The 16,959-nt window shown below is 48.8% G+C and overlaps 1 protein-coding gene across 8 annotated transcripts in view; it reads left to right on the top strand.

Annotated features, from left to right (window-relative positions):
• TPM3 (tropomyosin 3) overlaps positions 1–16,959 on the top strand; it is a 56,594-nt gene that overhangs the window by 32,595 nt on the left and 7,040 nt on the right. For 2 of the 8 annotated variants that reach the window (XM_061606193.1, XM_061606198.1), the window contains 5 exons: positions 107–182; positions 3,663–3,725; positions 5,318–5,387; positions 11,130–11,208; positions 13,150–13,700. In XM_061606193.1, coding sequence (XP_061462177.1) covers positions 107–182; positions 3,663–3,725; positions 5,318–5,387; positions 11,130–11,208; positions 13,150–13,153 — 292 coding nt within the window. In that variant the 3' untranslated portion in view covers positions 13,154–13,700. Of the gene's footprint in view, positions 1–106; positions 183–1,868; positions 1,945–3,662; positions 3,726–5,317; positions 5,388–11,129; positions 11,209–13,149; positions 13,701–16,959 lie in introns of those variants that run through there. The other 6 variants (XM_061606191.1, XM_061606196.1, XM_061606194.1 and 3 more) reach the window with 3 other exon arrangements.

Genomic DNA, 16,959 nt, shown 5'->3' with positions numbered 1-16,959 from the left:
TAATGCCTTTGCTTTGTGTGTGTCTTTTTTCCTTTTTTTGCTGCTTCGTTTGACCTTTTTGCTGACTCCCTATCCCTCCCCCCCTTCGCCGTCGTGCCTTTACCAGCCGTTGCCGGGACCTGGATGAGCAGATGCGGCTCATGGACCAAAACTTGAAGTTCCTTGCTCAGACTGAAGAAAAGGTATTAACCCTTCCCCTCCCTTGAGCGCCTGCACTCTTTAATTCCCACATCTTCTCCCCCCCTTTTTTTTTAAACGCTCCTTCAAACACATTTTTTCTCTCGCTTCCTCAAAGCTCTTGCTTGCTGTGTCCTCTTAGCTGACTTCGACTGGCTTGTTTTACTTTTCCGTCAAGCAGGTTGCAGCTGCCGGGGCCTGCTCCTTGGCCAGGCGGTTACCTCCAAAACAGCAGTGAGGCCGAACGGATTCCGGGTTGAGGCCGGGCCCAGCGCTGCCAGGCGGCTTTGAGTCTCCTGTCCCATCGCTACAGCTTGTGGGCTGTGTAGTCATGCAGATGTGTGTGTTGGTCCAAAAACCCTGTCCTAATGCTGCTGACTTGCTTTGTCCACGGCCCTTCGCATCTCTTGAAGGCGAGAAACCACCTGTGGGTACATCTCAAAATATGGGCTCCTTCCAACATTGCCTCAGCCACGCAGCTCTTTTCCAAGACTGCTGAGGTTGTATCAGAAGTTTAGAGTTTGGGACATGAGAGGCCATCAGTGCAAGTACTTCCCACATTAGCACTCGCATGGCTGTCAGGGTTTACCTCAGTGTTGTAGGGGAGACCCTGGGCAATGAGGGAATGTCGACAGAGCATTTGGGACACCGCTTCCCGTAAGGCATACGTGAAAAAGTCAGCAGATAAAAAACAGCAGATAATGGCAACCTCTTTAAAATATTTTGCTTCCAACATTTTACCGCGCTCTTCAGCAAATGAGGCTGCCAGAGCGGCTTGCAAATGGCAGTAAGGAAGCCCCCACCCTTAGGCTTGGAATCTTAAAAAGACACGACATAAAAGGAAAAGGGATTGTGTTTCAATTTAGCTACTTTGTAGACCAGGTGTGGGGAATCTTTGGCCCTCCAGATGTTTTGTTCATTATTTAATGTGTTAGTCGTCCCATACCCAATGGTCTCTAGGTGACTTCCAACACATTTTAAAAAACATACCACATAATTTTTTTTTAAAGGAAACAAAAAGGACGAAGGCAGCATACCAAAGGCCTGAGTGAAAAGGAAGGTCTTTGCCTGGCACCTACAGATAGATGAAGAAGGTACCAGGCTGCTTCCTTGGGGAGAGTATTCCACAGCTGGGAGGGGCCACCACTGAAAAGGCCTGTTCTCATGTTGCCACCCTCCGAGTCTCCATTGGAGGGGGCACATGAAGAAGGGCTTTGCATGACAAACATAGGGTGCGTGGTGGTTCATACAGGGGCAGGCAGTTGTTGAAATATTGAGGTCCTGAGCCGTGTAATGTTGCTGAATTACAACTGCCGTCAGCCCCAGCAAGCATGGGCAGTGCCTGGGGATGATGGAAGTTGTAGTTCAGCAATGTCTGGAGGGCCAGACGAACACACACACACGGGAGGAATCCCTACGTTACCTGACTTACAAAGTCTGCAAGGTGTTGCGTTGGGCAGGTGCCTGTAGCCTGGGTCCTGAAGTCTGTCCATCCGTCCGTCCCTCTCTGCTCTGGATGGGAAGCAATCGCTGGCCTTGTAAGGCCCATCTCCCGAAGTTCACTACAAGTCTCTTCAAATCCATGGATTCACGCTTCTCTCTCTTGTTCCCTCCTGTCCTTTCCTCTCCTTCCCACTTTTCCATCTATTCTTTTCTCTCTCTTCTCTCCCCCCTCCAAAACACTTTTGCAGTAAATGCTCAGAGCTGGAAGAGGAGCTGAAGAATGTCACCAACAATCTCAAGTCACTTGAGGCTCAGGCCGAGAAGGTAGGGTGGCTGTTCCCTCTCTCCCACCCCCATGCCCCCTAGTGGCTGGAGGGAATAGCCTCTGCTCTTGTGGTTAATCTGTCAAACATAAAAATGCTATAAAGACAGCAAGACTGTGAGGCCCCATGCAGATATGTAGTAAAAGGCCTTATTTTAACCCTAAACAACAAAGGAAATGTTACCTCATGATGTGTGGGGGTGGGGGAATGAGGATTTTATTTTCATAAAAACCTTTTTCAGCCAATTGGTATTCTTAGGCCGCCTTCCATATTGGGGAAAAAGGGCCTGCATAGATCTTTCTTAGATTTGTCTCCCATTCACATTAACTGGCAACCCAGTTTGAGAGAGAAATACCCAGAGCTTGGCAAAGTTACTTTTTTTGAACTACAACTCCCATCAGCCCAATCCAGTGGCCTTGCTGGCTGGGGCTGGTGGGAGTTGTAGTTCAAAAAATAACTTTTCCAAGCTCTGGAAATACCTAACAGATCACCGCCAGGATCTCTCTGAACGATGCCACAGATTCCACAAAGAGTTGCTTGTGTGTGGAGCGAGGGGAAATGATTTGCTCCTTTTGCGTGTGGCACTTCATCCTTATGGAAACGGGGTTAAAATAACTCTGGGTGTGTTTGCAGATGGAGGGCAACCTCCATCTGTCCAACAATTGCTGGACTACAACTCCCATCACCCTTGATCCGTTAGTCATCCTGGCTGGGGCTGGTGGGGTCCAGCAACAACTCGAGGGCCACTGCAGGGTCCCTAGCCTTGATATAACTCGCTGCCCCCTACCTCTTTATATTCGCTTTTTATTTCATTTATGAATTGCTTCCTGTAAAATGCCTTGAAGGGATGAACAATTTCAGCACCTCTCCAGATACAGATTTGGGATTAAAATCTCTCCTTTGGCATGCACTGGCTAAGGAGGAATCTGAGAGGTGGAGCCGTGGAAACTCACTGGGGTGCAAAGCGGGATAAAAATCCTGAGACTTTTACCTTTCCTCCAAAGAGCTGAGGGCTACATATCCTCACAACAGCCTGGTGAGGTAGGTCAGGCTAAGAGCGAGCGCTTGGTCTGTGCTCTCCGAGCTGGATTACCCAGGTGTCCCACACCCATCCAAAGTACAAATCCAAGACTACTATAATTACACCATATTGGCTGTTACATATTCTGCCTTTGCCCTAAGGCGGGGGAGGTTTTTTAAAAAACTGTATTGGAGTCAGTGTTGAAACTTGGGATCTTGCCTTTCTCTCTCTCTCTGTCTTTAAAATAATATGATGGTGCAGATAATTTACAATGGTACAGATTTATAGCTATGCACACAGTGTCATGTTAAATTTCTCTGATATTATTTACAACATGTTTCAAATAATGTTGAAACTATCTAAATACGGGATTAAATATATTCCACATCATTATTCATCTTTTCCCTTCTTTCAGTTCAATATATATATATATATATATATAGTTTGCCTAGGTAATCTTAATACTTTTATATATCATACATATTCATATATTCCCTAATAATAAATATGGATTGATAGATTCTTCTATGTAATTGTTCCAATAATTGAGGAACAAGCTCCTTTTTTACACAAATTTGAGAAACTAGCTCCTTTTTTACACAAATCTGCCTTCTTTCGGGATCTGGCCTTTATAATGGGATGTAGCGGCGCTTAGTTTTGTCACGGTTGGATCCTGAGTGTGTTTTCTCTTTCTCCAGTACTCTCAAAAAGAGGATAAATATGAAGAGGAGATCAAGATCTTGACCGACAAACTCAAGGAGGTGAGCTGCTGGTGTGCCTTATGAGAACGGTCAAACCAGTGGGGAGGCATTTCCTGGGCCTTGTCCTGGCCAACCCCTTTGGAGTCAGACTCACTGGTGTGTTTTCGCCCCGTCACGTTTAACGCAGAATCTCAGCTTCGAGCATTTCATAGATCAGCTTGCAGATTACACAGCACTCTGCATCTCTACAGAAGCATAATTAAGCATAGCTACTCAAGATGTTGTCGCCGCAGTTAGTCACGCCCCTTGAGACCCTTTCAGTAAGCTCGGGGCAGGCTTTCTGCTTTGAGTGGGGAAGTTCTCTCTGAACGGGACTGCCGGCGCAAGCGAGCATGCACTCCTACGAACAGGTTGAAAAGCTGGCGCTGTTGGTGAGCGTCTGCCAGCGTGTCCTTGGTGGTGGTGGCACATCCTCCAGATCCTCTTCTGGCACTGCCTCTGGTTGAGCCTCTGATTCCTCCTCCTTGGGAGGAGGTGCAAGCAGCAGGGCTGTGGAGTTGGTACGCCAAACCTTCGACTCCTCTATTTTTCTACTGTCCGACTCCACCCAAAATTGCTTCCAACTCCACAGACCTGCAAAGGGCTGTAAATGTCTCTTTAAATTGGAAGCTCTCGTAGGAGCATTTTTATCGCTGCCTGAATATGCGCTGATCTTGGCATCACAGCATTTGTCTTCATCTGGGTCCTGACACACAAAATGCTTTCCATCTTTAGTTATGGTGAAATGCTCAACCACAGCTGACTTCATGGGAAGCTTCTTTGACATTTTGAATTTATATTTTAAAAAATTTGTCAGTCAAAATTTATTTTGAAGCCGGAGTCGGTACATTTCTTCCGACTCCACCCAAAATTGCTTCTGACTCCGACTCCACAGCCCTGGCAAGCAGTGGCTCGGGCGACAGAGCAGGACTGAGAAGCGGGACAAGGGCTGATTCATTGCCAGGCAGCGCGTTTGTAACTGGAACTTGGGGGAGAGGGGAGCAGTCACTGCGCGAACTGCTGAAGCCTTCTCCTGGTTCAGCCCCCTCCCTCTGCAGTCCTCTGGGCCCCCCCCAGGATCCCGTTCTTCCTCCGCCTCCTGATCACTCTGCCAGAAATCCTCCATGGGACCCACGACAGGCCTCTCTGTGGAAAGCACATGGGGTGCGAGAGTGGGGAGGATCAGTCAGAAAAAGGCATGAGGGCCTGAAGCATAGGCGGGCAGACTTAACCAAGCTTGTGGGCTCTCCTTTGCGTTGGACTGGAACCCGGATACCATCCAGCTGGATCCAGGTGCAAAGTTGTGGCTCAGAGGAGCAAATGTATGTATATATTCAACTAGTTAACAAACAGGATGAATTGCAAACCGCACTCTCAAAGAGCACTTAATTATACACAAAGGCAATTCACTCCTGGTTCCCCCCCCCCCACTTTTATTTCTACAGCCTCATTTGGCGTGTGTGCATGCAGTAACAAATAGCGGGAGTCGGAAACCCTTGCTGGTCAAACTGCAGATTTCCCAGATTTTTTGCCAGAAAGGATCCATGGCCATTGCGCTCACGGCAGTTGCGGTCTCCTTTCTTGACTGATCATAACTCTTCTTCCTGTCGCAGGCCGAGACCCGTGCTGAGTTTGCCGAGAGATCGGTTGCCAAGCTGGAGAAGACCATTGATGACTTGGAAGGTAGGTTTGAGCTGGAGAGTCTGGGTGCGGGAGGGAGAATCTGGCTAAGCGGCTTGTGGAAGCGGGAGCGTTTGCCTTGGTATTTGTATACAGCTTTTCACGACTCGGGATGGTGGTGGCGGCATCTGCACTAAACACTTAAAGCAGGATCACACCCCTTTAAACCATGAATCCTGGGAATTGAAGTTTGTTAAGGGTGCTGAGAGTTGTTAGGACACCTCCTCTCCCTCTCACAGAGAGGCCATTCCCAGAGTTTCCTGGGAAGAGGGATTGATCAGCAGCCTTTAAAAAAAAACACTACACTTCCCAGGATTCTTAAGGGGAAGCCATATGTGTTTAAAATGTTTAAGAACATAAGAAGAGCCTGCTGGATCAGGCCAGTGGCCCATCTAGTCCAGCATCCTGTTCTCACAGTGGCCAACCAGGTGCCTGGGGGAAGCCCGCAAGCAGGACCCGAGTGCACCCGAGGACCACACTGCTTTTAAATGAATAGTGCGGATGGGGCTGCAATTTTATTAAGACCCTCTCCACTCTACCCTGGTAGCCAACGCAGTGTCTTCCAGCTGCTGTGGACTCCCAACTCCCATCAGACCCAACAAGCCACCATGGCCAGGGGGGATGGGAGTTGTGGCCAGGAGGGCATTAGCTGGGCCACTGTCATTTGGCCTTTCTGACTGATTATTGCGTAGTTGGGAGGGGGTAACTGGTTCAGTGTCTTGTGCCTGTAGCAACTGAATAAGTAGCTGTGAATTATTCCAGCCTCGCATGTAGGAGCCTGTTTGCCTCTGATATACAGAGAGAGAGCGAGAGAGAGAGAGAGAGTGTGTGTGTGTGTAATATGTTGTCTGTCTGTCCATCTGAAATGCATGTGGATTTTGAAAACTGCTTGGAGTGAGGCTGGAGGGGGGCTCCGCCTCCCTCCTCTGCGAAGGTCTCTGTTTCTTGAAAGCCAAAGAGAACTTAAGCCACGGGTCTTCTGCCTGCTCTTCCCTCCTGCCCCTTCCCACCCCATACCTGGGGACAAATCCATTGTGGTGACTTTTTTTTTTTAAGGCTGTTTTACGTTTCCGGATGGGTGCATTTTCACCTACCTTTTAGAGTGCATTCAACTGGTTAAAGGGTCAGCCTAGGAGACTCAGCTTCAGATCTTCACTTGGTTGCTGGGCAGCCTTAGGCTAGCCGCTGTCTTTTAACTGAACCTACCTCACTGGGTTGTTGTGAAGATCAAGTGGAGAGTGGGGAGAACCATGTACACCCCCGTGTGGGGGCAGGCAGGATATAAACGTAGGATGAAATAAACAATGGCTTCTTTCTCAAATTAATCCTGGGAATGGTAATTGGGCTCCTAGCCCCCTTGCCTCTCTTCCCCACCATGAAAGTAGCTCTCAGCAGTGTCTATGTCACCTGGGATTACCTTGAGGTGAATTGCTTGGCTCTAAAAAGTGAGGGGGAAAAACATGTTCAGGCAAAGTTACTTTAGTCATTGCTGATAAGGAGAGCGTCAAATGTTTGTTTGGGACAGGCCCATCCCCACTTAGGAGTCCCTTCGTAGCTCTAGAGAACTTGAGGAGAATGTTCTGGCATGCCCAACGGGCGCACCTCCTGCTTCCTCCAGAGGGAGGGTGTTCACCTGCCCACTCTCACTGTGTAATCTGTTTAGCAGTCGACAGGTGTGGCCTTGTTGCTGAGAGCTCTTTCCTGCTGAAGAGCGTTGTCCTTTGTGCATTTTGGAGGAACGAGACACTCTCCTTTTGGGGGGGCACACACTGTAATTGAAATAACCAATGGGGCAGAACCCCACAAGTCTTATGGGTGGGAAACCTTGGGCTAATTAGACCTCCCCATGTGGACCTTTTCCCTCAAGCCCCATCACCTGTCCCACACCTGGTGTCCTATGATGTCAGGTGTGGGGCAGGCACAGCAATGGCGAGAAAGGAATCGGGATTGTTTACAGTGCAAATTAATGCTGTCTTCTTAATCATGAGCCGCTCTCAGCGTAACACTGAAAAATGGAATACAGACATCAAACAAAATCACTTCTTCCTCTGGAAGGGGGACTTGCTTTGACCCTTTTTGGTGGCAAATTCAAGCACACACACCACTCCCGGAATTAGTTCCAAACCCTGCTGCAAGTTGGGCTTGCTTTCAGTGCCGAAAGCAAGCCCAGCTTTTGGCAGGGACAGTGGTGCAAGATTCTTCCTCTGCAGTCCCAGCTTTAATTAAAGCCAGAGCAAAGAGAATCAGGAACTTCATTGTGCTTCCAATTCCCAAATATGATCACTTAATGTCTTAGGACTTCAAGGGGTTGAGAACTGGGTGATCCTTGCTACCTGCCAAACAATGGACCAGTTCTGATTCTGACTCATGGAGGGTGGGCTAGTTTCCTACCCCCATCTTAAATTCTGAAACGTCAAAGCAGATGATGTGTTCAAATTGGTAAGTTTTTAAGAGTTTAAAACTCCAAAACCTGGAATGAATGGCTTAAGAACTTCGTTTAGTGTTTTATTTATGTAATAATAGCATTTTGTATGCTGCCCCAAAACAAAATTCTTTAGGAAGATTATAATTATAGAAACAACATAGATACAACTTAGAAACAGCTTAAATACAAAATAAAACATTAAGTTCTTGGAAGGAAAGTTTACCATCCCCCCTTCCCCTGCCGTCATCTGTGACCCACCAAAGCCTCTCTGAAAGATGGGGGGGGGCTTCCTGAAGAATGTGGGATGGGGTACAAGCACTTTCTGTAGGGGTGAGGATGGGAAGTGTTGCTACCATTCACTCATGTTAACATACCAATCCAAGCCTACATCTTCAGTGGAATCCCAGAATATCTTATTTTTTTTACCCTTTCTGTTGTGCCAAAAAAAAAAAGAAGCCAATCTAAAGTCTCTCCTCTGTCCAGATTTTGAAATCCGGATTGCAAGATGCAGCTGGGCTTAAAAAAAATGTTTTGCATTTTTTGGTTCTTGAGAGTTGCTAAATGCAAGCTCAAGATGACAGAAATCCTTGTGTATCGCAGTGCTTTTTTTTTTTTTAAATGCTTTCGTTTCTGAGTCGAGTGGTGAGGCATGGCACACAGAAAGAAAGAAACTGAAATTCAGTTGGTTATTCAAAGCATGACCAACAGGTCACAACAGTAAAAAATGGTGAAATAGCTAATCAAGAAACATCAGCAGACAACTGCATGCACATGCATGTTTTATTTTCAGCATAAGCTGAAGAAAAGGAAAATTATCTTGTCAGTGGTTGTCCACACCTCACTTGCTACTAGAAAACCTTCTTCGACAGGGCTTAACTTTGTGTCTTCTGGGGAAATCTTACTTGTGGCACCACTCCTTACAGGGTGGTGATCTGAAAATGCTGAAAAGTTGCATCTTCCGCTGTTTCCCCTGTCCTGTGCCCTTCCCTTTGCCATACGCAAAGTAGCAACCATCAGTTAGGCTGTTACAGGACGTCTGCAGCAACTATCTTTTTGGGCAGGCTTTCCTTGACCCATATGATTGGACCATGATTTACGTGCATGAATCTCTTGAATCTGTAGCAAAAGCAAAGCTGGTTAGTTTCACCTTTTTAAAAAGCCTTCATTAAAAGTAGCTTCGTTCCAGGAGGATTCCTTAATTGAGGTATTCCTGTACAAGAAAAGACAGTATGAGAAACCAAAGAAGCAATGAAAATACAGATGAAAACCAATTTGAATATTTAAGGCAGACGCGCCACGGACCGCCTGAATGAAGCTCACAGACCACAGTTTGGGAACCTCTGCTTTAAAATATAACAGTGAGAATGGGAACGGGGGAGCCTGTGGTTTTCCAGATGCTGTTGGACTGCAGCTCCAATCAGCCACAGCATGGCTAATGGTGGGGGGCGTTACGAGAGTTGCACCCGACAACATCAGAAAGGCCACAGGTCCCAAGTCCGTGAAACTATCCTAACGGCAGAAAGATTTTTTGGAATGTGAACAGCACTTCCTTTCAGATACTTTTTTTTTTAAGACTAGGATGGAGAACCTGTAGCCCTCCAGATGTTGTTGAACTCCCAACTCCCGTCGAGCCCCAGCCAGTGTGGCAAATGCTCAGGGATGATGGGAGGTCCAGCAACATCTGGAGGGCCGCAGTTTCCCCATTCCTGACTTTAAAAAGGTAAAGGTGTCCCCGCACTTATAGTGCGAGTTGTTTCCGACTCTTAGGGTGACGTCTTGCGACATTTACAAGGCAGACCATATATATGGCGTGGGATTGCCGGTTCCATCCCTGGCCTTTCTTTACCCCCCAGCATATGCCAGGTACTCATTTTACTGACCACGGATGGATGGAAGGCTGAGTGGACCTCGACCCCTTTTACTGGAGATTCGACTTCCTCCTTCCATTGGAATCGAACTCCGGCTGTGAGCAGAGCTTCGGCTGCGTTACCACCGCTTACCACTCTGCGCCACGGACTTAAAACCTTAAAACCTTACTTAAACCCTTTTTAATCAGGTGACACTTCTTAAAAATGAAATTTATATTAAAAACTCCTAACTTTTTTAAAAAAAGCAACCCTAAGCAGCCGCCTTCTCTAGAAGACCTATCCCCTCTTACGTGAAATTGAAGGGGGGGACGACGACTTTTTAAAATGGTACGTGCTGTAAAACTGCGTTCCCTCCTTTCAAAATGTGGCCATGCACAGTTTTGATAGAGCTCTTTCTCAAAACTTTCTTTGGTTGAACTTCTTTAATTGTGCGATGGTTCTAGTCCTGTAGGCTTGGCCAGAAATGAAAACGAGGGGATCTGAGGAATCTTAAAACTGTTTATTTTAATGGTATATTTGAAGGGTTTTTACTCTATAGGTTAAAAAAAAAAGCCTCCCAGAACAGCTTTCAGATATCCATAATAATCCATAATAATTATCCATAATAAGATGACCCTTGCCCTTAAGCTCACAATCTAAAAGACATGACACAAAAGGAAAAGGGATTGGGAGGGAGAAGGAAAGAAGTATCTGATGCAAGTTCTTCATTCCACGCAAAGTCCTTACAACAAGCAACTGGAACGGAGAACCGTTCAAGGTGAGGAGGAGCCAGAAGCTTCTGTTTTCCCGGACGAGCCGTTAGAGAGGCCCGGCAGTCCCATCTTCAGCAATAGCCTAATATGCCCTTGATCTAACCCTTTTTTTGACACCATGCCAGAGAGAACCCAAATGCTCCGTATGCATAATGGCTTTGGCATCTGAGAAGCCTCAATATTTCAAAGAAGGATCATACATCTAACTAGAGTTGGAAGGGGCCTCTAAGGCCATCTAGTCCAACCCCCTGCTCAGTGCAGAAATCTTAAGTTAAAAGCATCCCCGACAACAGGTGGGTTTTAACTTGTTGATGCACCGTTTGGAGTTTTGCCCCAAGCAGGTCTGGGTTAGACAGCCACAACTGTCGAAAGAAAAATAGCGGTGGCTTGTACCGTTCTGACATCAAAGTGCCTCATCAACAGCCGTAGTGGGACATAGCAGCCACAATGCCTGTTCGCAGCAACTCCCCTCTGCCTTCCCCTCCCCCCCCCAAATGGAACCAAGATGGCTTCCCCCGTTGATTGGCAGTTGCGAGCTGCTCTGTGATCAGCCCTTCACTTTGCGTCAGCCGCAAATGGGATCCATTCTGAACTGTGTGTGCCTAAGCCCATCACTGGCTTCTCCTCCTCCTCCCGACGGCCTGGGCGACCCACCTGCTCTCCCTTCTCTTCGTCCATTTTTGTTTGTTTGTTTGTTTAGACGAGCTGTATGCCCAGAAACTGAAGTACAAAGCCATTAGCGAGGAACTGGACCACGCCCTCAATGACATGACATCCATGTAAATACCAGTGCTTGGGCCAACAGGGCGGTCTGCTTGCAGGGGGTGGGGCTTGTGTGTTGGACTCCGCTTGAGCGTGCCTTGTGTGCCGTGGCTGGAAAGGGGGCGGCGGTGGTGGGAAGCATCAGGGAGTGCAGTACTAACACTGTGCCGTGGTTGGGTCAGGTGGCTCGGATGTTGCTGGAGTCTCCCAAATCGCATCGTAAGTGACCGTTCCATGTGCTGGCTTGGGGATGGATGAGAGTTGGGAGTCCAGCCAACATCTGGTGATCCTGACAGCTTCCCTGCCCCTAAATATCTCTGTTTCAGCAACCCCCCTCCTAATTCTGCAACGTGGGATAGATCTACCTGTCAAGGGTCTTGTGAGGCAGGGATGGGGGACCCTGCGGCACTCCAGACGCTATTGGACTACAACTCCCTGGAGCTCTTGGGGAGTCCAGCCCACATCTGGCAGGCCCCAGGGCTTCCCCACCCAGGAGAGCCCACTTGCAGTAGGCAATGTTGAGCTAGGTGGACCAGTGGACTTGCTCCATGTAAGACAGCTTACAGGACTTCACGACTTCTCTTCTTTTTTATATAAGAGAGCCCACCTCCCTGGTTAAGGCACCCTCCATTGTGGGTTTGGCACAGTGGGATCTAGCTGACATGGTGCCTTCTAGATGTTTCTTGGATTCTGTCTCCCATTGGCCCCGGCTGGTGCTTGGGAATGATAGGGAGTTGGAGTCCAATAAGAGGGCCACAGGTTTCCCACAGCTGTCTGGCTCAGGGGTGGGGAATGTCCAGCCCACAGGTGGATCTTGGCCTACAAGGCGATTTTCCCCAAACCACGCCCATCAGCAGACATCACTCATGTCGTCTGATGTTTGGGAGGACAGGTTAAATCCGGTGTTGGCTATGTGGGCCTGTTTCCACCTGGGAACAGGGGGCAGAGCCAAACTGAACAGGCTTTAACCTCTGCTCATCAGTTAACAAGCAGGGGACTGAATCCTGCTCAGTTGTGTAGGATTCCATACAAAACCCCTGCTAAAAGGAAGGGGGAAAAAACCCTTTGTTTTAGCAGTGCCTTGCAGGGTGCTTTGAAGTCCTGAAGTTGGGACTTCAAAGCACCTTGTGCCTGATGTCATTGATACATCAGATCTTTGACAGTTGAGCAACCCTTCCCACCTGTCCAGACTGGCCCACAAGGCCGATTCTGATGTAGATCTGACCCTTGAGCCAAAAAAATCCCCCCCCCCGTCTACCTGCTGAGCCACTCAACTTCTTCCCCGCTACACCTGTCAACAGAGTCAGGGCGGACCCTTTTCCTGCATCGATGGTGGCAATGCCTTTCTGTTCCTCTTTCCATGCAACTACAGCTGGCCACAAATACTTCTGTCCCGCTCCCACCCCAGAAGAAGGGCTCCACTCTCTAAAACACCCTGGGACTTCTCCTTTTTAAAATAAAAAAAAAATTGGGTTTGTTGGGCGTCTTCCCTGCGTTGGCTTCTTCTACAATGCTTGCAAGGGCATGCATGTGGCTACATCGGTTTGTCGATGGCGTGAACCATAGGTTGTCCCCGGTTCTATGTCCCTGTAAGCTCTTGGCATCCTCGTGGGGCTGGTGGGCGGGATTGGGGCTTGAGTTGTGGCACATACTAACAGAAAGTTGTTTGGCGACGGCTGGGCGTGTTTTGCAGGGTGAACTGCTTGCATCTTGCCATTAAAAAAAAAAAAAAAGGCTTGGCTTGATATAACCAGCTGCGTTTTGGCCTCTTGCGTTGTTTTGGATTGTGGATTTGACTGAAACCTTCACTCCTTCCTTGTGCCCCCCAACTCCTGAATGCACTCCTCAAATGTGCTTCCATCCCCCCCCCCGTTTCTCTTTCCATACACCACCTTGCCTTGTGCAAGGCCTCCAGGCTCCCTTAAACTGGTTTCTTTTTCTTTTTCTCTTGCACACAGATAAAAGTCGTGATTCCAAAACTCCACTTAGCGGCTTCTTCCTGCAGCTTCTTTATCTTTCTGGATTTTTTTTTTGTCTCGCCTTCTTCCCACCCGCTCCCCTACACTTGTTCCTGTTGGCTGGTTATTCCCGCAGCTCTTGACCCACCCCACTTGCACGTCTTGCAGGTGCGTCCAGGGGAACGAGTGCGCTCCCTGTGCTGGGATGTGTGCGACCTCGCAAACTGTTGGATGGCGCCCCCCCCCCCGCCACTCCGCCGCACTCTTGTCTTGGAAACAAAGCAGCCTTTGTGACGTCCGACGTGCCAGACTCTGCCTGGGTGTGCAGGAGCCGGGGGGGGGGGGCGTTGTCCGGAATTTTTGGCCGCATAGCTGATTCGAGCCTTGCAACTGGGAGGCAGTGGGCGATGTGGCTGGAAATCGGGTGTGTGTGTGTTGGTGGGGCGTGTTCCTGGAAATCGCGGCTGCTGTAGCGACTGTCGTGCTGTTGCTTTTACAAAACAGATTGGTGTAACCGTCAGTGGAATGTAATATAGACACTATGCACTGGATGCTGCACCGGGTTTGATTTCTTCCCCACCCGCCCCTCCGCAGACAACTTGCACGGCTGTTATGCTGTGAGCATCTAATGATGGATTCTCTAAACACGATTTGCAAAGTATTTGTTTGATACACATGCCTAGCAACACCTGCACAACGCTTAGGGACGGTGTACACGGCTTGGGGATCGTCTGCACGGCGATGCTTGACACCGGTTAACGATAAATGATCTAGGGTGGGGATTAAAAAGTTCTCGCAACTACACAGCAAGTGGAGTAAGAGTTATTTTCCTCTCCTTTGGCCAGCTGAACAGTAGCCTCGACCACGTGCAAAGAGGAAATGTTTCATGCAATGCATAACGGACCTGTACTTCTCTGCTCCAGAATGTGGGGTCCACGACATAATTTGCCTTTCCTTTTTTAAAAAAAGAAGATAAATTGATAAGTGATTGAGAACATTAGAAGAGCCCAGCTGGATCAGGCCAAGGGCGGGCTGGTGTAGGTGCCTTTTCGTTTGTTTGTTTGGGGGGGCATTCTCATCCCATTTTGTGGTCCTGTTTCTTTTTCTGCCCTTTTAGATCTGGCATCTATTTTGCATTATGCCACAACCCCCGATGCAGCCTGTTTGGGACTGGCACCCCCAGCCCTTTCTCAAAATCCCAAGGGCGCCCACTGGCCCAGAAAAGGTTGGCGGGTATGGGGAAGGGGCCGTAGCTGACTGGGTAGAGCCCCTGCTGTGCATGCCGAAGGTCCCAGGTTCAATCCCCAGCATCCTATTATTTTAAATTGTCCGCTGTTTTTAACCTATATTTTATGGTTTTAATTTTTCTCATAGTTTAATTCTTTTTTAATAATATACTCTGTATGTTTTAATGGTGTTGTTTTTAGTTGTAAGCCGCTCTGAGTCCTATTGGAAAAAGGGCGGGGTAGAAATAAAGTTTATTATTATTATTATTATTATCTCCAGGTAGGAGCGGGTAAGATCCTTGGAGAGCTGCTGCTGCCAGCCAGTGTTGGCAGTATTGAGCTAGATGGGCCAATGGTCTAGCAGCATAAAGTAGCTTCCTATGTGAGAGAGCACCTGCTTTGTATGCAGAAGTTCCCAGGGCCGATACCTGGCATCTCTGGGTAGGACTGCGAAAGACTCCCTGCCTGAAACTCTGGAAAGCTGCTGCCAGTCAGTGCAGACAATATTGAGTTGTAGGGACCAGTGTTCTGACTCGGTATAAGGCAGCATCCTATGTTCCTATTTAAATCAGCCTTGTATTTAGAACATTGAGGACTGGAGCCTTCGAGGGGAGCTCTGCATCTCTAGGTAGGGTTGAGAGACACCTCTGCCTGAAACTCTGAAAGGGCTGCTGCCGGTCAGTGTGGGCAGTACTGAGCTAGATGGGCCAAAGGTCTGGCTTCCTTTGTCCCTTCCGCACGCCAGTCCATCTGTCTCCACTTCCCGGCCCCATAACAACCCTTCTAAGAATACCTTTTACAGTGTCTGTAGGCAGCTTTCAGTTACAGCTGCCCTCATCCCGGAGCAGCGATAATGTCAGCCGGCGCTGATGGGAGTCCTAGCAACATCTGGATGGCCACAGGTCGGCGACAGTGTGCCCACCAGTAACCCCCTCTAGTGCTCATCTTGGTTAAATATCCCCTCAAAAATCCACAAGGCACAAGAGACTGTTTGATCTTCCAGCTCAGTTCCTGTTTGCACTGGCTCAACCTCTCCTGCGTTTAACAATCTTCTTCCCCCCCAAACACGCCCACCTTCCCTTTGGCCTGATCCAGTAGCAGGACTCTCTTACGTTCTTAGTTGGGTGAGGGAGCATATGTTTTGCACGGGGAAAGCCCTGGGTTCAATCCCCAGCATTCCCAGTGCAGTCATACAGCTGGGAAAAGACCCTTTTCTGGGCAGGATCCTTGAACCTGCTGCCAGTCTCTAAATTGGGATTACTGGGCTCGGTGGACTTAATGGCCAGCTCTGATGATATGAGGGAGGAACCGCCACCCCCTCAAGAAAAGAAAAAATCCGCGTTGCAGCTAGGAGCAGCGAAGTGCTCTCATTGCAGCTTAAAGGGTATGGATTCTGATGTGTTTGGATTGCCTCTTCCGTATGGGCACAAGTGCAAGAAGCCATGCCAGGGAAATGGGCATGTGGGAAGGGAGGAAGACGCACGATCAGACGCCCAAATGAGAACCGGAAATGAGGGGCTGCAATAAAACACTCTAGGGTTCTTCCTTAGCTCTGTGACTGGAGCCATCCCTTTCTTTACTACTGCTTCATAGGCTCTCTACCTCCCAGGTGGAGATCCAGCCCTTCAGGGCTGCCTTTTTCCTCCTCCCTCCGGGTACCTTTCTCCTCTGGCTGCATCCGCATAGGGCTGTGTTGCTGACCCTGTCCCGCTGGAGAAGCCCGGGGGGGGCTCAAAGCTTGTCAGATCTTTCCCAGGCCAGGCCAATATGTTAACTCAAGCCGTCCAGCTGGGTTTTCTCTTCCTGGCCGCATTGCCGTATCTTCAGCATTGGGAAGGGAAGTGTGCCGCTCCCAAAGGGGCAGGGCCCAGTTGGGCGCAGGGGTGGGGCCACAGCTTGGTGGCAGAGCACCGGTTTCTCAGGCAGGAAGGGTCGCAGAGTTAATTCCCCGGCCTCTCCTAGGTGAAAGGATCAGGCAGTGGAGGAAGCTGACTTTTCTCTCCCTTTCTACCTGAGAAAGCCACTGCTGGGGTTGACGGACGGATGGCTGACGATGCACAAGGCAGTCTCCAAAGAACATGAGAAGAGACCTGCTGTTGGCTCTGGCCAAAGGGGGCCCATCTAGTCCAGCATCCTGTTCTCATAGTGGCTAACCCGGATGTCCCCCAGCGGGAAGCTCCCCCAAGCAGAATCTGAGAGCAACAGCAACTGGTACTTGGAAGCATACCACCTCCGTACAAAGCATAGCCATCATGACTAGTAGCCACGGATAGCGTTACCCTTTCTGCAGGTGGAGGCTGTTTAAGGCATGCATGGAGGCCTTCTGGTCCTGACATTAGGTTAAGTTTGAGGATGCTGCGTTGTATACATTCTCCCCCCCCCAAAAAAAGCTCCCCAGTATTGCATTTGGGATGAGACTTGGCATATCCTGAGGATCTCGCTAGCCATCTTTGATGTGGGTAGCAACTGACAAAAGCATGAACCCCCCTCTTTTTTTTGAGGGAGGGGAGTCGGAATAGGTTGGTGATGATGGTTAGTGCATCTGTACCTTCTATTCCTCCATTTGAGAGCCAGTGTGGTGTAG

The sequence above is a fragment of the Rhineura floridana genome, chromosome 22 (assembly GCF_030035675.1).
Source record: "Rhineura floridana isolate rRhiFlo1 chromosome 22, rRhiFlo1.hap2, whole genome shotgun sequence".
Taxonomy (NCBI): domain Eukaryota; kingdom Metazoa; phylum Chordata; class Lepidosauria; order Squamata; family Rhineuridae; genus Rhineura; species Rhineura floridana.
Note: the sequence above shows the minus strand (reverse complement) of the source record. Positions and strands in the feature narration are given on the sequence as shown.